The 24103-nt window shown below is 49.9% G+C and overlaps 1 protein-coding gene across 1 annotated transcript in view; it reads left to right on the forward strand.

Moving 5' to 3' along the window:
- Positions 1–23142: 23142 nt before the first annotated feature.
- Positions 23143–24103, forward strand: part of LOC310865361 (uncharacterized protein) — a 36373-nt gene continuing 35412 nt past the window's right edge. Inside the window, exons 1-2 of the mRNA XM_083774450.1 lie at positions 23143–23422; positions 23482–23660. Coding sequence (XP_083630576.1) covers positions 23528–23660 — 133 coding nt within the window. The 5' untranslated portion in view covers positions 23143–23422; positions 23482–23527. The remainder of the gene's footprint in view (positions 23423–23481; positions 23661–24103) is intronic.

Consider the following 24103-nt stretch of genomic DNA (forward strand, 5'->3'; position numbering starts at 1 on the left):
GGCCGAGATTAGCTGCTCACGGACACACACACGGACACACGGACGGACACACACACGGACGGACGGACGGACGGAGTGCAAAACATACTCTCCCCCCATGCCTTCGGCCTGGTGGAGACAATGAACACCACAGCAGGGCATTGTAATTCTCCCTTCCTTGTGTGCGGCGCGGGGCCGATGTCAGCTATAAATTACCGATGGGCCCAACTTCTGCTGCTTACGGCCATACCACCCTGAACACGCCCGATCTCGTCCGATCTCGGAAGCTAAGCAGGGTCGGGCCTGGTTAGTACTTGGATGGGAGACCGCCTGGGAATACCAGGTGCTGTAAGCTTTTTCCTTTGCCACACTAAATGAGAAACTGCCATTTTTGGCCATGAAACAATATTACTAGATTGTGTGCAGCACTAACTTGGGTACTGCTGACAAATGCCACTTCTAACCTTTAGCAGGCCAGCCCAACTAGAATAAGCCACACCACAGCAGGGCATTGTAATTCTCCCTTCCTTGTGTGCGGCGCGGGGCCGCTGTCAGCTATAAAAGACCGATGGGCCCAACTTCTGTTGCTTATGGCCATACCACCCTGAACACGCCCGATCTCGTCCGATCTCGGAAGCTAAGCAGGGTCGGGCCTGGTTAGTACTTGGATGGGAGACCGCCTGGGAATACCAGGTGCTGTAAGCTTTTTCCTTTGCCACACTAAATGAGAAACTGCCATTTTTGGCCATGAAACAATATTACTAGATTGTGTGCAGCACTAACTTGGGTACTGCTGACAAATGCCACTTCTAACCTTTAGCAGGCCAGCCCAACTAGAACTAGAAAAAGTGCCCTTCCGGGCACAGGTCTCCACCAGGTTATCCACAGATCCGTGCAGTTAGAGGTAAAAACACTTTTGGGCCAGTTATAGCGCCACCTTGAGGCTGAGTTGAAATTGTTCATGTGGCATTTCGTCCTGGGCCTAGTGGGAATGTGGGTGCACAATTTCACGGAAATCACGCGATGTGTTCATGATTTGCAGCATTTTGTTTGAAACTGAGCACTCCTGTGAACTTTGGAAGCCAATCTTAACCAATCAGGATGGAGTCTGATAAATCTGAAAGACCCGTTTCGTTGAATGGCTCTAGAGAGACTGTGTACCAATTTGCGTGATGTTTGGACAAAATCTGTAGGTGTACTGTGCAAAAACTTGTTTTGCACAAAGCGGCCTCCTGGTGGCGCTATAACAGGCCGTTCTGGAAAGTTTGGGGCAGAGGTTCATGGTTGGCATCCAGGGAGTGTGTGTGCAAAATTTGGCATCGACCGGGTTAACGGTGGCTGAGATTAGCTGTTCACGGACGGACGGACGGACGGACGGACGGACGGACACACGGACACACGGACGGACGGACGGAGTGCAAAACATACTCTCCCCATGCCTTCGGCTGGTGGAGACAATAAGCCACACCACAGCAGGGCATTGTAATTCTCCCTTCCTTGTGTGTGCGGCGCGGGGCCGCTGTCAGCTATAAAAGACCGATGGGCCCAACTTCTGTTGCTTACGGCCATACCACCCTGAACACGCCCGATCTCGTCCGATCTCGGAAGCTAAGCAGGGTCGGGCCTGGTTAGTACTTGGATGGGAGACCGCCTGGGAATACCAGGTGCTGTAAGCTTTTTCCTTTGCCACACTAAATGAGAAACTGCCATTTTTGGCCATGAAACAATATTACTAGATTGTGTGCAGCACTAACTTGGGTACTGCTGACAAATGCCACTTCTAACCTTTAGCAGGCCAGCCCAACTAGAATAAGCCACACCACAGCAGGGCATTGTAATTCTCCCTTCCTTGTGTGCGGCGCGGGGCCGCTGTCAGCTATAAAAGACCGATGGGCCCAACTTCTGTTGCTTATGGCCATACCACCCTGAACACGCCCGATCTCGTCCGATCTCGGAAGCTAAGCAGGGTCGGGCCTGGTTAGTACTTGGATGGGAGACCGCCTGGGAATACCAGGTGCTGTAAGCTTTTTCCTTTGCCACACTAAATGAGAAACTGCCATTTTTGGCCATGAAACAATATTACTAGATTGTGTGCAGCACTAACTTGGGTACTGCTGACAAATGCCACTTCTAACCTTTAGCAGGCCAGCCCAACTAGAATAAGCCACACCACAGCAGGGCATTGTAATTCTCCCTTCCTTGTGTGTGCGGCGCGGGGCCGCTGTCAGCTATAAAAGACCGATGGGCCCAACTTCTGTTGCTTACGGCCATACCACCCTGAACACGCCCGATCTCAGAAGTTAAGCAGGGTCGGGCCTGGTTAGTACTTGGATGGGAGACCGCCTGGGAATACCAGGTGCTGTAAGCTTTTTCCTTTGCCACACTAAATGAGAAACTGCCATTTTTGGCCATGAAACAATATTACTAGATTGTGTGCAGCACTAACTTGGGTACTGCTGACAAATGCCACTTCTAACCTTTAGCAGGCCAGCCCAACTAGAATAAGCCACACCACAGCAGGGCATTGTAATTCTCCCTTCCTTGTGTGTGCGGCGCGGGGCCGCTGTCAGCTATAAAAGACCGATGGGCCCAACTTCTGTTGCTTACGGCCATACCACCCTGAACACGCCCGATCTCGTCCGATCTCGGAAGCTAAGCAGGGTCGGGCCTGGTTAGTACTTGGATGGGAGACCGCCTGGGAATACCAGGTGCTGTAAGCTTTTTCCTTTGCCACACTAAATGAGAAACTGCCATTTTTGGCCATGAAACAATATTACTAGATTGTGTGCAGCACTAACTTGGGTACTGCTGACAAATGCCACTTCTAACCTTTAGCAGGCCAGCCCAACTACAATAAGCCACACCACAGCAGGGCATTGTAATTCTCCCTTCCTTGTGTGTGCGGCGCGGGCCGCTGTCAGCTATAAAAGACCGATGGGCCCAACTTCTGTTGCTTATGGCCATACCACCCTGAACACGCCCGATCTCGGAAGTTAAGCAGGGTCGGGCCTGGTTAGTACTTGGATGGGAGACCGCCTGGGAATACCAGGTGCTGTAAGCTTTTTCCTTTGCCACACTAAATGAGAAACTGCCATTTTTGGCCATGAAACAATATTACTAGATTGTGTGCAGCACTAACTTGGGTACTGCTGACAAATGCCACTTCTAACCTTTAGCAGGCCAGCCCAACTAGAATAAGCCACACCACAGCAGGGCATTGTAATTCTCCCTTCCTTGTGTGTGCGGCGCGGGGCCGCTGTCAGCTATAAAAGACCGATGGGCCCAACTTCTGTTGCTTACGGCCATACCACCCTGAACACGCCCGATCTCGTCTGATCTCGGAAGCTAAGCAGGGTCGGGTCTGGTTAGTACTTGGATGGGAGACCGCCTGGGAATACCAGGTGCTGTAAGCTTTTTCCTTTGCCACACTAAATGAGAAACTGCCATTTTTGGCCATGAAACAATATTACTAGATTGTGTGCAGCACTAACTTGGGTACTGCTGACAAATGCCACTTCTAACCTTTAGCAGGCCAGCCCAACTAGAATAAGCCACACCACAGCAGGGCATTGTAATTCTCCCTTCCTTGTGTGTGCGGCGCGGGGCCGCTGTCAGCTATAAAAGACCGATGGGCCCAACTTCTGTTGCTTACGGCCATACCACCCTGAACACGCCCGATCTCGTCCGATCTCGGAAGCTAAGCAGGGTCGGGCCTGGTTAGTACTTGGATGGGAGACCGCCTGGGAATACCAGGTGCTGTAAGCTTTTTCCTTTGCCACACTAAATGAGAAACTGCCATTTTTGGCCATGAAACAATATTACTAGATTGTGTGCAGCACTAACTTGGGTACTGCTGACAAATGCCACTTCTAACCTTTAGCAGGCCAGCCCAACTAGAATAAGCCACACCACAGCAGGGCATTGTAATTCTCCCTTCCTTGTGTGTGCGGCGCGGGGCCGCTGTCAGCTATAAAAGACCGATGGGCCCAACTTCTGTTGCTTACGGCCATACCACCCTGAACACGCCCGATCTCGTCCGATCTCGGAAGCTAAGCAGGGTCGGGCCTGGTTAGTACTTGGATGGGAGACCGCCTGGGAATACCAGGTGCTGTAAGCTTTTTCCTTTGCCACACTAAATGAGAAACTGCCATTTTTGGCCATGAAACAATATTACTAGATTGTGTGCAGCACTAACTTGGGTACTGCTGACAAATGCCACTTCTAACCTTTAGCAGGCCAGCCCAACTACAATAAGCCACACCACAGCAGGGCATTGTAATTCTCCCTTCCTTGTGTGTGCGGCGCGGCGCCGCTGTCAGCTATAAAAGACCGATGGGCCCAACTTCTGTTGCTTATGGCCATACCACCCTGAACACGCCCGATCTCGGAAGTTAAGCAGGGTCGGGCCTGGTTAGTACTTGGATGGGAGACCGCCTGGGAATACCAGGTGCTGTAAGCTTTTTCCTTTGCCACACTAAATGAGAAACTGCCATTTTTGGCCATGAAACAATATTACTAGATTGTGTGCAGCACTAACTTGGGTACTGCTGACAAATGCCACTTCTAACCTTTAGCAGGCCAGCCCAACTAGAATAAGCCACACCACAGCAGGGCATTGTAATTCTCCCTTCCTTGTGTGTGCGGCGCGGGGCCGCTGTCAGCTATAAAAGACCGATGGGCCCAACTTCTGTTGCTTACGGCCATACCACCCTGAACACGCCCGATCTCGTCCGATCTCGGAAGTAAGCAGGGTCGGGCCTGGTTAGTACTTGGATGGGAGACCGCCTGGGAATACCAGGTGCTGTAAGCTTTTTCCTTTGCCACACTAAATGAGAAACTGCCATTTTTGGCCATGAAACAACTAGATTGTGTGCAGCACTAACTTGGGTACTGCTGACAAATGCCACTTCTAACCTTTAGCAGGCCAGCCCAACTAGAACTAGAAAAAGTGCCCTTCTGGGCACAGGTCTCCACCAGGATAGGAATGTAGGACATTGCAGCTTGCCTTCATCTGGTGGTTGGATAAAAGGGCAACAAAAGTAAACTAGGGAGTTGGCATACAAAGTTATCCACAGATCCGTGCAGTTAGAGGTAAAAACACTTTTCGGCCAGTTATAGCGCCACCTTGAGGCTGAGTTGAAATTGTTCATGTGGCATTTCTTCCTCGGCCTAGTGGGAATGTGCGTGCACAATTTCACAGAAATCACGCGATGTGTTCATGATTTGCAGCATTTTGTTTGAAACTGAGCACTCCTGTGAACTTTGGAAGCCAATCTTAACCAATCAGGATGGAGTCTGAGAAATGTGAAAGACCCGTTTCGTTGAATGGCTCTAGAGAGACTGTGTACCAATTTGCGCGATGTTTGGACAAAATCTGTAGGTGTACTGTGCAAAAACTTGTTTTGCACAAAGCGGCCTCCTGGTGGCGCTATAACAGGCCGTTCTGGAAATTTTGGGGCAGAGGTTCATCGTTGGCATCCAGGGAGTGTGTGTGCAAAATTTGGCAACGACCGGGTTAACGGTGGCCGAGATTAGCTGCTCACGGACACACACACGGACACACGGACGGACACACACACGGACGGACGGACGGACGGAGTGCAAAACATACTCTCCCCCCATGCCTTCGGCCTGGTGGAGACAATGAACACCACAGCAGGGCATTGTAATTCTCCCTTCCTTGTGTGCGGCGCGGGGCCGATGTCAGCTATAAAAGACCGATGGGCCCAACTTCTGCTGCTTACGGCCATACCACCCTGAACACGCCCGATCTCGTCCGATCTCGGAAGCTAAGCAGGGTCGGGCCTGGTTAGTACTTGGATGGGAGACCGCCTGGGAATACCAGGTGCTGTAAGCTTTTTCCTTTGCCACACTAAATGAGAAACTGCCATTTTTGGCCATGAAACAATATTACTAGATTGTGTGCAGCACTAACTTGGGTACTGCTGACAAATGCCACTTCTAACCTTTAGCAGGCCAGCCCAACTAGAATAAGCCACACCACAGCAGGGCATTGTAATTCTCCCTTCCTTGTGTGTGCGGCGCGGGGCCGCTGTCAGCTATAAAAGACCGATGGGCCCAACTTCTGTTGCTTACGGCCATACCACCCTGAACACGCCCGATCTCGTCCGATCTCGGAAGCTAAGCAGGGTCGGGCCTGGTTAGTACTTGGATGGGAGACCGCCTGGGAATACCAGGTGCTGTAAGCTTTTTCCTTTGCCACACTAAATGAGAAACTGCCATTTTTGGCCATGAAACAATATTACTAGATTGTGTGCAGCACTAACTTGGGTACTGCTGACAAATGCCACTTCTAACCTTTAGCAGGCCAGCCCAACTACAATAAGCCACACCACAGCAGGGCATTGTAATTCTCCCTTCCTTGTGTGTGCGGCGCGGCGCCGCTGTCAGCTATAAAAGACCGATGGGCCCAACTTCTGTTGCTTATGGCCATACCACCCTGAACACGCCCGATCTCGGAAGTTAAGCAGGGTCGGGCCTGGTTAGTACTTGGATGGGAGACCGCCTGGGAATACCAGGTGCTGTAAGCTTTTTCCTTTGCCACACTAAATGAGAAACTGCCATTTTTGGCCATGAAACAATATTACTAGATTGTGTGCAGCACTAACTTGGGTACTGCTGACAAATGCCACTTCTAACCTTTAGCAGGCCAGCCCAACTAGAATAAGCCACACCACAGCAGGGCATTGTAATTCTCCCTTCCTTGTGTGTGCGGCGCGGGGCCGCTGTCAGCTATAAAAGACCGATGGGCCCAACTTCTGTTGCTTACGGCCATACCACCCTGAACACGCCCGATCTCGTCCGATCTCGGAAGTAAGCAGGGTCGGGCCTGGTTAGTACTTGGATGGGAGACCGCCTGGGAATACCAGGTGCTGTAAGCTTTTTCCTTTGCCACACTAAATGAGAAACTGCCATTTTTGGCCATGAAACAACTAGATTGTGTGCAGCACTAACTTGGGTACTGCTGACAAATGCCACTTCTAACCTTTAGCAGGCCAGCCCAACTAGAACTAGAAAAAGTGCCCTTCTGGGCACAGGTCTCCACCAGGATAGGAATGTAGGACATTGCAGCTTGCCTTCATCTGGTGGTTGGATAAAAGGGCAACAAAAGTAAACTAGGGAGTTGGCATACAAAGTTATCCACAGATCCGTGCAGTTAGAGGTAAAAACACTTTTCGGCCAGTTATAGCGCCACCTTGAGGCTGAGTTGAAATTGTTCATGTGGCATTTCTTCCTCGGCCTAGTGGGAATGTGCGTGCACAATTTCACAGAAATCACGCGATGTGTTCATGATTTGCAGCATTTTGTTTGAAACTGAGCACTCCTGTGAACTTTGGAAGCCAATCTTAACCAATCAGGATGGAGTCTGAGAAATGTGAAAGACCCGTTTCGTTGAATGGCTCTAGAGAGACTGTGTACCAATTTGCGCGATGTTTGGACAAAATCTGTAGGTGTACTGTGCAAAAACTTGTTTTGCACAAAGCGGCCTCCTGGTGGCGCTATAACAGGCCGTTCTGGAAATTTTGGGGCAGAGGTTCATCGTTGGCATCCAGGGAGTGTGTGTGCAAAATTTGGCAACGACCGGGTTAACGGTGGCCGAGATTAGCTGCTCACGGACACACACACGGACACACGGACGGACACACACACGGACGGACGGACGGACGGAGTGCAAAACATACTCTCCCCCCATGCCTTCGGCCTGGTGGAGACAATGAACACCACAGCAGGGCATTGTAATTCTCCCTTCCTTGTGTGCGGCGCGGGGCCGATGTCAGCTATAAAAGACCGATGGGCCCAACTTCTGCTGCTTACGGCCATACCACCCTGAACACGCCCGATCTCGTCCGATCTCGGAAGCTAAGCAGGGTCGGGCCTGGTTAGTACTTGGATGGGAGACCGCCTGGGAATACCAGGTGCTGTAAGCTTTTTCCTTTGCCACACTAAATGAGAAACTGCCATTTTTGGCCATGAAACAATATTACTAGATTGTGTGCAGCACTAACTTGGGTACTGCTGACAAATGCCACTTCTAACCTTTAGCAGGCCAGCCCAACTAGAATAAGCCACACCACAGCAGGGCATTGTAATTCTCCCTTCCTTGTGTGTGCGGCGCGGGGCCGCTGTCAGCTATAAAAGACCGATGGGCCCAACTTCTGTTGCTTACGGCCATACCACCCTGAACACGCCCGATCTCGGAAGTTAAGCAGGGTCGGGCCTGGTTAGTACTTGGATGGGAGACCGCCTGGGAATACCAGGTGCTGTAAGCTTTTTCCTTTGCCACACTAAATGAGAAACTGCCATTTTTGGCCATGAAACAATATTACTAGATTGTGTGCAGCACTAACTTGGGTACTGCTGACAAATGCCACTTCTAACCTTTAGCAGGCCAGCCCAACTAGAATAAGCCACACCACAGCAGGGCATTGTAATTCTCCCTTCCTTGTGTGTGCGGCGCTGGGCCGCTGTCAGCTATAAAAGACCGATGGGCCCAACTTCTGTTGCTTACGGCCATACCACCCTGAACACGCCCGATCTCGTCCGATCTCGGAAGCTAAGCAGGGTCGGGCCTGGTTAGTACTTGGATGGGAGACCGCCTGGGAATACCAGGTGCTGTAAGCTTTTTCCTTTGCCACACTAAATGAGAAACTGCCATTTTTGGCCATGAAACAATATTACTAGATTGTGTGCAGCACTAACTTGGGTACTGCTGACAAATGCCACTTCTAACCTTTAGCAGGCCAGCCCAACTAGAATAAGCCACACCACAGCAGGGCATTGTAATTCTCCCTTCCTTGTGTGTGCGGCGCGGGGCCGCTGTCAGCTATAAAAGACCGATGGGCCCAACTTCTGTTGCTTACGGCCATACCACCCTGAACACGCCCGATCTCGTCCGATCTCGGAAGTAAGCAGGGTCGGGCCTGGTTAGTACTTGGATGGGAGACCGCCTGGGAATACCAGGTGCTGTAAGCTTTTTCCTTTGCCACACTAAATGAGAAACTGCCATTTTTGGCCATGAAACAATATTACTAGATTGTGTGCAGCACTAACTTGGGTACTGCTGACAAATGCCACTTCTAACCTTTAGCAGGCCAGCCCAACTAGAATAAGCCACACCACAGCAGGGCATTGTAATTCTCCCTTCCTTGTGTGTGCGGCGCGGGGCCGCTGTCAGCTATAAAAGACCGATGGGCCCAACTTCTGTTGCTTACGGCCATACCACCCTGAACACGCCCGATCTCGTCCGATCTCGGAAGTAAGCAGGGTCGGGCCTGGTTAGTACTTGGATGGGAGACCGCCTGGGAATACCAGGTGCTGTAAGCTTTTTCCTTTGCCACACTAAATGAGAAACTGCCATTTTTGGCCATGAAACAACTAGATTGTGTGCAGCACTAACTTGGGTACTGCTGACAAATGCCACTTCTAACCTTTAGCAGGCCAGCCCAACTAGAACTAGAAAAAGTGCCCTTCTGGGCACAGGTCTCCACCAGGATAGGAATGTAGGACATTGCAGCTTGCCTTCATCTGGTGGTTGGATAAAAGGGCAACAAAAGTAAACTAGGGAGTTGGCATACAAAGTTATCCACAGATCCGTGCAGTTAGAGGTAAAAACACTTTTCGGCCAGTTATAGCGCCACCTTGAGGCTGAGTTGAAATTGTTCATGTGGCATTTCTTCCTCGGCCTAGTGGGAATGTGCGTGCACAATTTCACAGAAATCACGCGATGTGTTCATGATTTGCAGCATTTTGTTTGAAACTGAGCACTCCTGTGAACTTTGGAAGCCAATCTTAACCAATCAGGATGGAGTCTGAGAAATGTGAAAGACCCGTTTCGTTGAATGGCTCTAGAGAGACTGTGTACCAATTTGCGCGATGTTTGGACAAAATCTGTAGGTGTACTGTGCAAAAACTTGTTTTGCACAAAGCGGCCTCCTGGTGGCGCTATAACAGGCCGTTCTGGAAATTTTGGGGCAGAGGTTCATCGTTGGCATCCAGGGAGTGTGTGTGCAAAATTTGGCAACGACCGGGTTAACGGTGGCCGAGATTAGCTGCTCACGGACACACACACGGACACACGGACGGACACACACACGGACGGACGGACGGACGGAGTGCAAAACATACTCTCCCCCCATGCCTTCGGCCTGGTGGAGACAATGAACACCACAGCAGGGCATTGTAATTCTCCCTTCCTTGTGTGCGGCGCGGGGCCGATGTCAGCTATAAAAGACCGATGGGCCCAACTTCTGCTGCTTACGGCCATACCACCCTGAACACGCCCGATCTCGTCCGATCTCGGAAGCTAAGCAGGGTCGGGCCTGGTTAGTACTTGGATGGGAGACCGCCTGGGAATACCAGGTGCTGTAAGCTTTTTCCTTTGCCACACTAAATGAGAAACTGCCATTTTTGGCCATGAAACAATATTACTAGATTGTGTGCAGCACTAACTTGGGTACTGCTGACAAATGCCACTTCTAACCTTTAGCAGGCCAGCCCAACTAGAATAAGCCACACCACAGCAGGGCATTGTAATTCTCCCTTCCTTGTGTGCGGCGCGGGGCCGCTGTCAGCTATAAAAGACCGATGGGCCCAACTTCTGTTGCTTATGGCCATACCACCCTGAACACGCCCGATCTCATCCGATCTCGGAAGCTAAGCAGGGTCGGGCCTGGTTAGTACTTGGATGGGAGACCGCCTGGGAATACCAGGTGCTGTAAGCTTTTTCCTTTGCCACACTAAATGAGAAACTGCCATTTTTGGCCATGAAACAATATTACTAGATTGTGTGCAGCACTAACTTGGGTACTGCTGACAAATGCCACTTCTAACCTTTAGCAGGCCAGCCCAACTAGAATAAGCCACACCACAGCAGGGCATTGTAATTCTCCCTTCCTTGTGTGTGCGGCGCGGGGCCGCTGTCAGCTATAAAAGACCGATGGGCCCAACTTCTGTTGCTTACGGCCATACCACCCTGAACACGCCCGATCTCGGAAGTTAAGCAGGGTCGGGCCTGGTTAGTACTTGGATGGGAGACCGCCTGGGAATACCAGGTGCTGTAAGCTTTTTCCTTTGCCACACTAAATGAGAAACTGCCATTTTTGGCCATGAAACAATATTACTAGATTGTGTGCAGCACTAACTTGGGTACTGCTGACAAATGCCACTTCTAACCTTTAGCAGGCCAGCCCAACTAGAATAAGCCACACCACAGCAGGGCATTGTAATTCTCCCTTCCTTGTGTGTGCGGCGCTGGGCCGCTGTCAGCTATAAAAGACCGATGGGCCCAACTTCTGTTGCTTACGGCCATACCACCCTGAACACGCCCGATCTCGTCCGATCTCGGAAGCTAAGCAGGGTCGGGCCTGGTTAGTACTTGGATGGGAGACCGCCTGGGAATACCAGGTGCTGTAAGCTTTTTCCTTTGCCACACTAAATGAGAAACTGCCATTTTTGGCCATGAAACAATATTACTAGATTGTGTGCAGCACTAACTTGGGTACTGCTGACAAATGCCACTTCTAACCTTTAGCAGGCCAGCCCAACTAGAATAAGCCACACCACAGCAGGGCATTGTAATTCTCCCTTCCTTGTGTGTGCGGCGCGGGGCCGCTGTCAGCTATAAAAGACAGATGGGCCCAACTTCTGTTGCTTACGGCCATACCACCCTGAACACGCCCGATCTCGTCCGATCTCGGAAGCTAAGCAGGGTCGGGCCTGGTTAGTACTTGGATGGGAGACCGCCTGGGAATACCAGGTGCTGTAAGCTTTTTCCTTTGCCACACTAAATGAGAAACTGCCATTTTTGGCCATGAAACAATATTACTAGATTGTGTGCAGCACTAACTTGGGTACTGCTGACAAATGCCACTTCTAACCTTTAGCAGGCCAGCCCAACTACAATAAGCCACACCACAGCAGGGCATTGTAATTCTCCCTTCCTTGTGTGTGCGGCGCGGCGCCGCTGTCAGCTATAAAAGACCGATGGGCCCAACTTCTGTTGCTTATGGCCATACCACCCTGAACACGCCCGATCTCGGAAGTTAAGCAGGGTCGGGCCTGGTTAGTACTTGGATGGGAGACCGCCTGGGAATACCAGGTGCTGTAAGCTTTTTCCTTTGCCACACTAAATGAGAAACTGCCATTTTTGGCCATGAAACAATATTACTAGATTGTGTGCAGCACTAACTTGGGTACTGCTGACAAATGCCACTTCTAACCTTTAGCAGGCCAGCCCAACTAGAATAAGCCACACCACAGCAGGGCATTGTAATTCTCCCTTCCTTGTGTGTGCGGCGCGGGGCCGCTGTCAGCTATAAAAGACCGATGGGCCCAACTTCTGTTGCTTACGGCCATACCACCCTGAACACGCCCGATCTCGTCTGATCTCGGAAGCTAAGCAGGGTCGGGCCTGGTTAGTACTTGGATGGGAGACCGCCTGGGAATACCAGGTGCTGTAAGCTTTTTCCTTTGCCACACTAAATGAGAAACTGCCATTTTTGGCCATGAAACAATATTACTAGATTGTGTGCAGCACTAACTTGGGTACTGCTGACAAATGCCACTTCTAACCTTTAGCAGGCCAGCCCAACTAGAATAAGCCACACCACAGCAGGGCATTGTAATTCTCCCTTCCTTGTGTGTGCGGCGCGGGGCCGCTGTCAGCTATAAAAGACCGATGGGCCCAACTTCTGTTGCTTACGGCCATACCACCCTGAACACGCCCGATCTCGTCCGATCTCGGAAGTAAGCAGGGTCGGGCCTGGTTAGTACTTGGATGGGAGACCGCCTGGGAATACCAGGTGCTGTAAGCTTTTTCCTTTGCCACACTAAATGAGAAACTGCCATTTTTGGCCATGAAACAACTAGATTGTGTGCAGCACTAACTTGGGTACTGCTGACAAATGCCACTTCTAACCTTTAGCAGGCCAGCCCAACTAGAACTAGAAAAAGTGCCCTTCTGGGCACAGGTCTCCACCAGGATAGGAATGTAGGACATTGCAGCTTGCCTTCATCTGGTGGTTGGATAAAAGGGCAACAAAAGTAAACTAGGGAGTTGGCATACAAAGTTATCCACAGATCCGTGCAGTTAGAGGTAAAAACACTTTTCGGCCAGTTATAGCGCCACCTTGAGGCTGAGTTGAAATTGTTCATGTGGCATTTCTTCCTCGGCCTAGTGGGAATGTGCGTGCACAATTTCACAGAAATCACGCGATGTGTTCATGATTTGCAGCATTTTGTTTGAAACTGAGCACTCCTGTGAACTTTGGAAGCCAATCTTAACCAATCAGGATGGAGTCTGAGAAATGTGAAAGACCCGTTTCGTTGAATGGCTCTAGAGAGACTGTGTACCAATTTGCGCGATGTTTGGACAAAATCTGTAGGTGTACTGTGCAAAAACTTGTTTTGCACAAAGCGGCCTCCTGGTGGCGCTATAACAGGCCGTTCTGGAAATTTTGGGGCAGAGGTTCATCGTTGGCATCCAGGGAGTGTGTGTGCAAAATTTGGCAACGACCGGGTTAACGGTGGCCGAGATTAGCTGCTCACGGACACACACACGGACACACGGACGGACACACACACGGACGGACGGACGGACGGAGTGCAAAACATACTCTCCCCCCATGCCTTCGGCCTGGTGGAGACAATGAACACCACAGCAGGGCATTGTAATTCTCCCTTCCTTGTGTGCGGCGCGGGGCCGATGTCAGCTATAAAAGACCGATGGGCCCAACTTCTGCTGCTTACGGCCATACCACCCTGAACACGCCCGATCTCGTCCGATCTCGGAAGCTAAGCAGGGTCGGGCCTGGTTAGTACTTGGATGGGAGACCGCCTGGGAATACCAGGTGCTGTAAGCTTTTTCCTTTGCCACACTAAATGAGAAACTGCCATTTTTGGCCATGAAACAATATTACTAGATTGTGTGCAGCACTAACTTGGGTACTGCTGACAAATGCCACTTCTAACCTTTAGCAGGCCAGCCCAACTAGAATAAGCCACACCACAGCAGGGCATTGTAATTCTCCCTTCCTTGTGTGCGGCGCGGGGCCGCTGTCAGCTATAAAAGACCGATGGGCCCAACTTCTGTTGCTTATGGCCATACCACCCTGAACACGCCCGATCTCGTCCGATCTCGGAAGCTAAGCAGGGTCGGGCCTGGTTAGTACTTGGATGGGAGACCGCCTGGGAATACCAGGTGCTGTAAGCTTTTTCCTTTGCCACACTAAATGAGAAACTGCCATTTTTGGCCATGAAACAATATTACTAGATTGTGTGCAGCACTAACTTGGGTACTGCTGACAAATGCCACTTCTAACCTTTAGCAGGCCAGCCCAACTAGAATAAGCCACACCACAGCAGGGCATTGTAATTCTCCCTTCCTTGTGTGTGCGGCGCGGGGCCGCTGTCAGCTATAAAAGACCGATGGGCCCAACTTCTGTTGCTTACGGCCATACCACCCTGAACACGCCCGATCTCGTCCGATCTCGGAAGCTAAGCAGGGTCGGGCCTGGTTAGTACTTGGATGGGAGACCGCCTGGGAATACCAGGTGCTGTAAGCTTTTTCCTTTGCCACACTAAATGAGAAACTGCCATTTTTGGCCATGAAACAATATTACTAGATTGTGTGCAGCACTAACTTGGGTACTGCTGACAAATGCCACTTCTAACCTTTAGCAGGCCAGCCCAACTAGAATAAGCCACACCACAGCAGGGCATTGTAATTCTCCCTTCCTTGTGTGCGGCGCGGGGCCGCTGTCAGCTATAAAAGACCGATGGGCCCAACTTCTGTTGCTTATGGCCATACCACCCTGAACACGCCCGATCTCGTCCGATCTCGGAAGCTAAGCAGGGTCGGGCCTGGTTAGTACTTGGATGGGAGACCGCCTGGGAATACCAGGTGCTGTAAGCTTTTTCCTTTGCCACACTAAATGAGAAACTGCCATTTTTGGCCATGAAACAATATTACTAGATTGTGTGCAGCACTAACTTGGGTACTGCTGACAAATGCCACTTCTAACCTTTAGCAGGCCAGCCCAACTAGAATAAGCCACACCACAGCAGGGCATTGTAATTCTCCCTTCCTTGTGTGTGCGGCGCGGGGCCGCTGTCAGCTATAAAAGACCGATGGGCCCAACTTCTGTTGCTTACGGCCATACCACCCTGAACACGCCCGATCTCAGAAGTTAAGCAGGGTCGGGCCTGGTTAGTACTTGGATGGGAGACCGCCTGGGAATACCAGGTGCTGTAAGCTTTTTCCTTTGCCACACTAAATGAGAAACTGCCATTTTTGGCCATGAAACAATATTACTAGATTGTGTGCAGCACTAACTTGGGTACTGCTGACAAATGCCACTTCTAACCTTTAGCAGGCCAGCCCAACTAGAATAAGCCACACCACAGCAGGGCATTGTAATTCTCCCTTCCTTGTGTGTGCGGCGCGGGGCCGCTGTCAGCTATAAAAGACCGATGGGCCCAACTTCTGTTGCTTACGGCCATACCACCCTGAACACGCCCGATCTCGTCCGATCTCGGAAGCTAAGCAGGGTCGGGCCTGGTTAGTACTTGGATGGGAGACCGCCTGGGAATACCAGGTGCTGTAAGCTTTTTCCTTTGCCACACTAAATGAGAAACTGCCATTTTTGGCCATGAAACAATATTACTAGATTGTGTGCAGCACTAACTTGGGTACTGCTGACAAATGCCACTTCTAACCTTTAGCAGGCCAGCCCAACTACAATAAGCCACACCACAGCAGGGCATTGTAATTCTCCCTTCCTTGTGTGTGCGGCGCGGCGCCGCTGTCAGCTATAAAAGACCGATGGGCCCAACTTCTGTTGCTTATGGCCATACCACCCTGAACACGCCCGATCTCGGAAGTTAAGCAGGGTCGGGCCTGGTTAGTACTTGGATGGGAGACCGCCTGGGAATACCAGGTGCTGTAAGCTTTTTCCTTTGCCACACTAAATGAGAAACTGCCATTTTTGGCCATGAAACAATATTACTAGATTGTGTGCAGCACTAACTTGGGTACTGCTGACAAATGCCACTTCTAACCTTTAGCAGGCCAGCCCAACTAGAATAAGCCACACCACAGCAGGGCATTGTAATTCTCCCTTCCTTGTGTGCGGCGCGGGGCCGCTGTCAGCTATAAAAGACCGATGGGCCCAACTTCTGTTGCTTATGGCCATACCACCCTGAACACGCCCGATCTCGTCCGATCTCGGAAGCTAAGCAGGGTCGGGCCTGGTTAGTACTTGGATGGGAGACCGCCTGGGAATACCAGGTGCTGTAAGCTTTTTCCTTTGCCACACTAAATGAGAAACTGCCATTTTTGGCCATGAAACAATATTACTAGATTGTGTGCAGCACTAACTTGGGTACTGCTGACAAATGCCACTTCTAACCTTTAGCAGGCCAGCCCAACTAGAATAAGCCACACCACAGCAGGGCATTGTAATTCTCCCTTCCTTGTGTGTGCGGCGCGGGGCCGCTGTCAGCTATAAAAGACCGATGGGCCCAACTTCTGTTGCTTACGGCCATACCACCCTGAACACGCCCGATCTCGTCCGATCTCGGAAGCTAAGCAGGGTCGGGCCTGGTTAGTACTTGGATGGGAGACCGCCTGGGAATACCAGGTGCTGTAAGCTTTTTCCTTTGCCACACTAAATGAGAAACTGCCATTTTTGGCCATGAAACAATATTACTAGATTGTGTGCAGCACTAACTTGGGTACTGCTGACAAATGCCACTTCTAACCTTTAGCAGGCCAGCCCAACTAGAATAAGCCACACCACAGCAGGGCATTGTAATTCTCCCTTCCTTGTGTGCGGCGCGGGGCCGCTGTCAGCTATAAAAGACCGATGGGCCCAACTTCTGTTGCTTATGGCCATACCACCCTGAACACGCCCGATCTCGTCCGATCTCGGAAGCTAAGCAGGGTCGGGCCTGGTTAGTACTTGGATGGGAGACCGCCTGGGAATACCAGGTGCTGTAAGCTTTTTCCTTTGCCACACTAAATGAGAAACTGCCATTTTTGGCCATGAAACAATATTACTAGATTGTGTGCAGCACTAACTTGGGTACTGCTGACAAATGCCACTTCTAACCTTTAGCAGGCCAGCCCAACTAGAATAAGCCACACCACAGCAGGGCATTGTAATTCTCCCTTCCTTGTGTGTGCGGCGCGGGGCCGCTGTCAGCTATAAAAGACCGATGGGCCCAACTTCTGTTGCTTACGGCCATACCACCCTGAACACGCCCGATCTCAGAAGTTAAGCAGGGTCGGGCCTGGTTAGTACTTGGATGGGAGACCGCCTGGGAATACCAGGTGCTGTAAGCTTTTTCCTTTGCCACACTAAATGAGAAACTGCCATTTTTGGCCATGAAACAATATTACTAGATTGTGTGCAGCACTAACTTGGGTACTGCTGACAAATGCCACTTCTAACCTTTAGCAGGCCAGCCCAACTAGAATAAGCCACACCACAGCAGGGCATTGTAATTCTCCCTTCCTTGTGTGTGCGGCGCGGGGCCGCTGTCAGCTATAAAAGACCGATGGGCCCAACTTCTGTTGCTTACGGCCATACCACCCTGAACACGCCCGATCTCGTCCGATCTCGGAAGCTAAGCAGGGTCGGGCCTGGTTAGTACTTGGATGGGAGACCGCCTGGGAATACCAGGTGCTGTAAGCTTTTTCCTTTGCCACACTAAATGAGAAACTGCCATTTTTGGCCATGAAACAATATTACTAGATTGTGTGCAGCACTAACTTGGGTACTGCTGACAAATGCCACTTCTAACCTTTAGCAGGCCAGCCCAACTACAATAAGCCACACCACAGCAGGGCATTGTAATTCTCCCTTCCTTGTGTGTGCGGCGCGGCGCCGCTGTCAGCTATAAAAGACCGATGGGCCCAACTTCTGTTGCTTATGGCCATACCACCCTGAACACGCCCGATCTCGGAAGTTAAGCAGGGTCGGGCCTGGTTAGTACTTGGATGGGAGACCGCCTGGGAATACCAGGTGCTGTAAGCTTTTTCCTTTGCCACACTAAATGAGAAACTGCCATTTTTGGCCATGAAACAATATTACTAGATTGTGTGCAGCACTAACTTGGGTACTGCTGACAAATGCCACTTCTAACCTTTAGCAGGCCAGCCCAACTAGAATAAGCCACACCACAGCAGGGCATTGTAATTCTCCCTTCCTTGTGTGTGCGGCGCGGGGCCGCTGTCAGCTATAAAAGACCGATGGGCCCAACTTCTGTTGCTTACGGCCATACCACCCTGAACACGCCCGATCTCGTCTGATCTCGGAAGCTAAGCAGGGTCGGGCCTGGTTAGTACTTGGATGGGAGACCGCCTGGGAATACCAGGTGCTGTAAGCTTTTTCCTTTGCCACACTAAATGAGAAACTGCCATTTTTGGCCATGAAACAATATTACTAGATTGTGTGCAGCACTAACTTGGGTACTGCTGACAAATGCCACTTCTAACCTTTAGCAGGCCAGCCCAACTAGAATAAGCCACACCACAGCAGGGCATTGTAATTCTCCCTTCCTTGTGTGTGCGGCGCGGGGCCGCTGTCAGCTATAAAAGACCGATGGGCCCAACTTCTGTTGCTTACGGCCATACCACCCTGAACACGCCCGATCTCGTCCGATCTCGGAAGTAAGCAGGGTCGGGCCTGGTTAGTACTTGGATGGGAGACCGCCTGGGAATACCAGGTGCTGTAAGCTTTTTCCTTTGCCACACTAAATGAGAAACTGCCATTTTTGGCCATGAAACAACTAGATTGTGTGCAGCACTAACTTGGGTACTGCTGACAAATGCCACTTCTAACCTTTAGCAGGCCAGCCCAACTAGAACTAGAAAAAGTGCCCTTCTGGGCACAGGTCTCCACCAGGATAGGAATGTAGGACATTGCAGCTTGCCTTCATCTGGTGGTTGGATAAAAGGGCAACAAAAGTAAACTAGGGAGTTGGCATACAAAGTTATCCACAGATCCGTGCAGTTAGAGGTAAAAACACTTTTCGGCCAGTTATAGCGCCACCTTGAGGCTGAGTTGAAATTGTTCATGTGGCATTTCTTCCTCGGCCTAGTGGGAATGTGCGTGCACAATTTCACAGAAATCACGCGATGTGTTCATGATTTGCAGCATTTTGTTTGAAACTGAGCACTCCTGTGAACTTTGGAAGCCAATCTTAACCAATCAGGATGGAGTCTGAGAAATGTGAAAGACCCGTTTCGTTGAATGGCTCTAGAGAGACTGTGTACCAATTTGCGCGATGTTTGGACAAACTCTGTAGGTGTACTGTGCAAAAACTTGTTTTGCACAAAGCGGCCTCCTGGTGGCGCTATAACAGGCCGTTCTGGAAATTTTGGGGCAGAGGTTCATCGTTGGCATCCAGGGAGTGTGTGTGCAAAATTTGGCAACGACCGGGTTAACGGTGGCCGAGATTAGCTGCTCACGGACACACACACGGACACACGGACGGACACACACACGGACGGACGGACGGACGGAGTGCAAAACATACTCTCCCCCCATGCCTTCGGCCTGGTGGAGACAATGAACACCACAGCAGGGCATTGTAATTCTCCCTTCCTTGTGTGCGGCGCGGGGCCGCTGTCAGCTATAAAAGACCGATGGGCCCAACTTCTGTTGCTTACGGCCATACCACCCTGAACACGCCCGATCTCGTCCGATCTCGGAAGCTAAGCAGGGTCGGGCCTGGTTAGTACTTGGATGGGAGACCGCCTGGGAATACCAGGTGCTGTAAGCTTTTTCCTTTGCCACACTAAATGAGAAACTGCCATTTTTGGCCATGAAACAATAGTACTAGATTGTGTGCAGCACTAACTTGGGTACTGCTGACAAATGCCACTTCTAACCTTTAGCAGGCCAGCCCAAATAGAACTAGAAAAAGTGCCCTTCTGGGCACAGGTCTCCACCAGGATAGGAATGTAGGACATTGCAGCTTGCCTTCATCTGGTGGTTGGATAAAAGGGCAACAAAAGTAAACTAGGGAGTTGGCATACAAAGTTATCCACAGATCCGTGCAGTTAGAGGTAAAAACACTTTTCGGCCAGTTATAGCGCCACCTTGAGGCTGAGTTGAAATTGTTCATGTGGCATTTCTTCCTCGGCCTAGTGGGAATGTGCGTGCACAATTTCACGGAAATCACGCGATGTGTTCATGATTTGCAGCATTTTGTTTGAAACTGAGCACTCCTGTGAACTTTGGAAGCCAATCTTAACCAATCAGGATGGAGTCTGAGAAATGTGAAAGACCCGTTTCGTTGAATGGCTCTAGAGAGACTGTGTACCAATTTGCGCGATGTTTGGACAAAATCTGTAGGTGTACTGTGAAAAAACTTGTTTTGCACAAAGCGGCCTCCTGGTGGCGCTATAACAGGCCGTTCTGGAAATTTTGGGACAGAGGTTCATCGTTGGCATCCAGGGAGTGTGTGTGCAAAATTTGGCAACGACCGGGTTAACGGTGGCCGAGATTAGCTGCTCACGGACACACACACGGACACACGGACGGACACACACACGGACGGACGGACGGACGGAGTGCAAAACATACACTGACACGAAACAAGACAGGAACGCCCAAAAACGTCACAGCCGGTTATTTAACAAGACAGGAACGCCCAAAAACATCACATCCGGTGTTTTACCCCGGGCAGAATTTTCTATGGCTGCCAATGCAACTTTTTCCAATCCTTAATCACATACGGCAAACACCTATGCCGATAATATCTAACTTGCGGAGGTAACGTGCCTTGTCCGCGGGCAACAGATCTTTCAACGTATGGCATTGCAAATACGTTAGATAATCGCTACTCTGCGCAATATTGTTTTGAAAATGCCGCAAATTGCATTGCAGTGAACGAGAGCAAATCACAAATCACAAATCTTACCCCGGGGGGTGGGCGGAGCCGCGGAGTCGCAGCTGACGCCCCTCCCTCCGCTCTGATGACGCGTTGTTATGTCAATGTATACTCTCCCCCCATGCCTTCGGCCTGGTGGAGACAATGAACACCACAGCAGGGCATTGTAATTCTCCCTTCCTTGTGTGCGGCGCGGGGCCGCTGTCAGCTATAAAAGACCGATGGGCCCAACTTCTGTTGCTTATGGCCATAGGCCTACCACCCTGAACACGCCCGATCTCGTCCGATCTCGGAAGCTAAGCAGGGTCGGGCCTGGTTAGTACTTGGATGGGAGACCGCCTGGGAATACCAGGTGCTGTAAGCTTTTTCCTTTGCCACACTAAATGAGAAACTGCCATTTTTGGCCATGAAACAATATTACTAGATTGTGTGCAGCACTAACTTGGGTACTGCTGACAAATGCCACTTCTAACCTTTAGCAGGCCAGCCCAACTAGAACTAGAAAAAGTGCCCTTCTGGGCACAGGTCTCCACCAGGATAGGAATGTAGGACATTGCAGCTTGCCTTCATCTGGTGGTTGGATAAAAGGGCAACAAAAGTAAACTAGGGAGTTGGCATACAAAGTTATCCACAGATCCGTGCAGTTAGAGGTAAAAACACTTTTCGGCCAGTTATAGCGCCACCTTGAGGCTGAGTTGAAATTGTTCATGTGGCATTTCTTCCTCGGCCTAGTGGGAATGTGCGTGCACAATTTCACGGAAATCACGCGATGTGTTCATGATTTGCAGCATTTTGTTTGAAACTGAGCACTCCTGTGAACTTTGGAAGCCAATCTTAACCAATCAGGATGGAGTCTGAGAAATGTGAAAGACCCGTTTCGTTGAATGGCTCTAGAGAGACTGTGTACCAATTTGCGCGATGTTTGGACAAAATCTGTAGGTGTACTGTGCAAAAACTTGTTTTGCACAAAGCGGCCTCCTGGTGGCGCTATAACAGGCCGTTCTGGAAATTTTGGGGCAGAGGTTCATCGTTGGCATCCAGGGAGTGTGTGTGCAAAATTTGGCAACGACCGGGTTAACGGTGGCCGAGATTAGCTGCTCACGGACACACACACGGACACACGGACGGACACACACACGGACGGACGGACGGACGGACGGACGGACGGAGTGCAAAACATACTCTCCCCCCATGCCTTCGGCCTGGTGGAGACAATGAACACCACAGCAGGGCATTGTAATTCTCCCTTCCTTGTGTGCGGCGCGGGGCCGCTGTCAGCTATAAAAGACCGATGGGCCCAACTTCTGTTGCTTACGGCCATACCACCCTGAACACGCCCGATCTCGTCCGATCTCGGAAGCTAAGCAGGGTCGGGCCTGGTTAGTACTTGGATGGGAGACCGCCTGGGAATACCAGGTGCTGTAAGCTTTTTCCTTTGCCACACTAAATGAGAAACTGCCATTTTTGGCCATGAAACAATATGTGCATTCAAGGCTTCATGGGGTGTGTAATTGATAGGAACTATTCTATTCCTTTAGGCTTTAATGATGTGAGCAAAGTAATTAATCAGTCTATGGAAGTGGTCTATTAATCCATGTAGGCCCTACTCATATTTTGTATTTATTTTTTCTTTTTGATACCCGTTTATATGAGGCTTGTGCTTATTGTATTTTCTCTTTTTCTGTCTTTAAAATTTTAGATGAATTGAATTGGACTTTCTTGGACTATCCTTTTGAATCTGTACCTGTTTTTAGTTTTATTTTCCAAAGTAGCCTATTTATAAAGCAGTGGTTCTCAAAGTGGGGTTATAGATAGTTAGGAACCAAATGGACCTGTATGTGTACAAATGGAACCACATTTGTTCACTCTCAGAGGTAAATTAAGTGAACATTGATTTTACAATACAAATTGGGATCCCTCATCCCAGAGATAGAAATGCCATTAAATGGGGGTTCATAGCGCCTGCATACATGTCAACCCGGGGCTCCTTGAAATTAAAATGGTTGATTGATTGATTGATTGATTGATTTATTAACAGTTTCCCTGGAATATATTTTCAATATAATAAGTGTCAATTTAGGGTCCTTGACATGAAAAAAGTTTGAGAACCACTATAATGAAAATAGTATTCAATCAATCGTCCTCCTACTACACATACTCCAGCTGTACAGTAGTAGGCGGCGGTATGCACCTACTGTAAACACAACGTTAGCGAGAAGAAGAACGGACAGGAAGTGCTATGGTTAAATGTCCACACTGCACACACAGCATAGATTTATAATAATTAATATATATCACAGCCTAGTCTGTGTAGAAAACTACGAGCACAAGCAAGTGCTTTTTGTGCTTAACAAACATATAAGTGTAAACTCCGGGCTTAATGTTTTTATACACTTATATCTGTCGATAGACGGATAGAAGAATTGCTTGAAAGAAAGCTAGCCCAGCCTGCTATTTGTTTAGCTAGCCGGCTAGCTCGCTGCTGCTGTGTTCTCTACAGTCAATGTGAACGGTGGTGGTGAAGGTAGCTACAGTTAGCTGCTGCTGTGTTCTCTACAGTCAATGTGAACGGTGGTGGTGAAGGTAGCTACAGTTAGCTGCTGCTGCTCCAGTGTTGTGCTGACTGGTGATGTTCCGAGGCGGAGGAGCGCCACCGTGGGCCGGCGATGGCCCGCCGCCTTTCTGGGACTCTGGGCCGATGCCCGGGGAATGGGGGCCGCGGGGCCCTCCACCTCCTCCGGACTGGAGAGGACCAGGTCCAGGTAGGTCACACTGCACTGGCCGGGATCCATTTGTGGGTCGCTGACACATTTTTATGGGTCCCTTAATTTATTAATTTATTTTTATATCGTTTCAAAATATCTTCAAAAATCATCTCAAGTATATAAAAAAGTATATTTCATTTGTATTGACCTTTATTTAATCATGGAAGCATGCTCTCTTTTGCAAGGAGCCCCGAGTGCATGTTCACAACATAGTTTAGTTAGTTACTTTATTGACATAAAAAACATTGAGTCCAAACAATAAGAAACAATCCATGAATAAAACACAAATATAAAATACACAACACAACATCCCTTTACAACAGGAGCTTTCTATTGCTCCACAATTGACAGGCAGGCATGTAGCATAACTGTCACATACCTGCTGTCATACAAACAAAATAACAACCCAATTATAAATAAAATAAAGTGCAATATTGTGT

Source organism: Protomyctophum parallelum, assembly GCF_964188405.1.
Source record: "Protomyctophum parallelum genome assembly, chromosome: 10".
Lineage (NCBI taxonomy): Eukaryota > Metazoa > Chordata > Actinopteri > Myctophiformes > Myctophidae > Protomyctophum > Protomyctophum parallelum.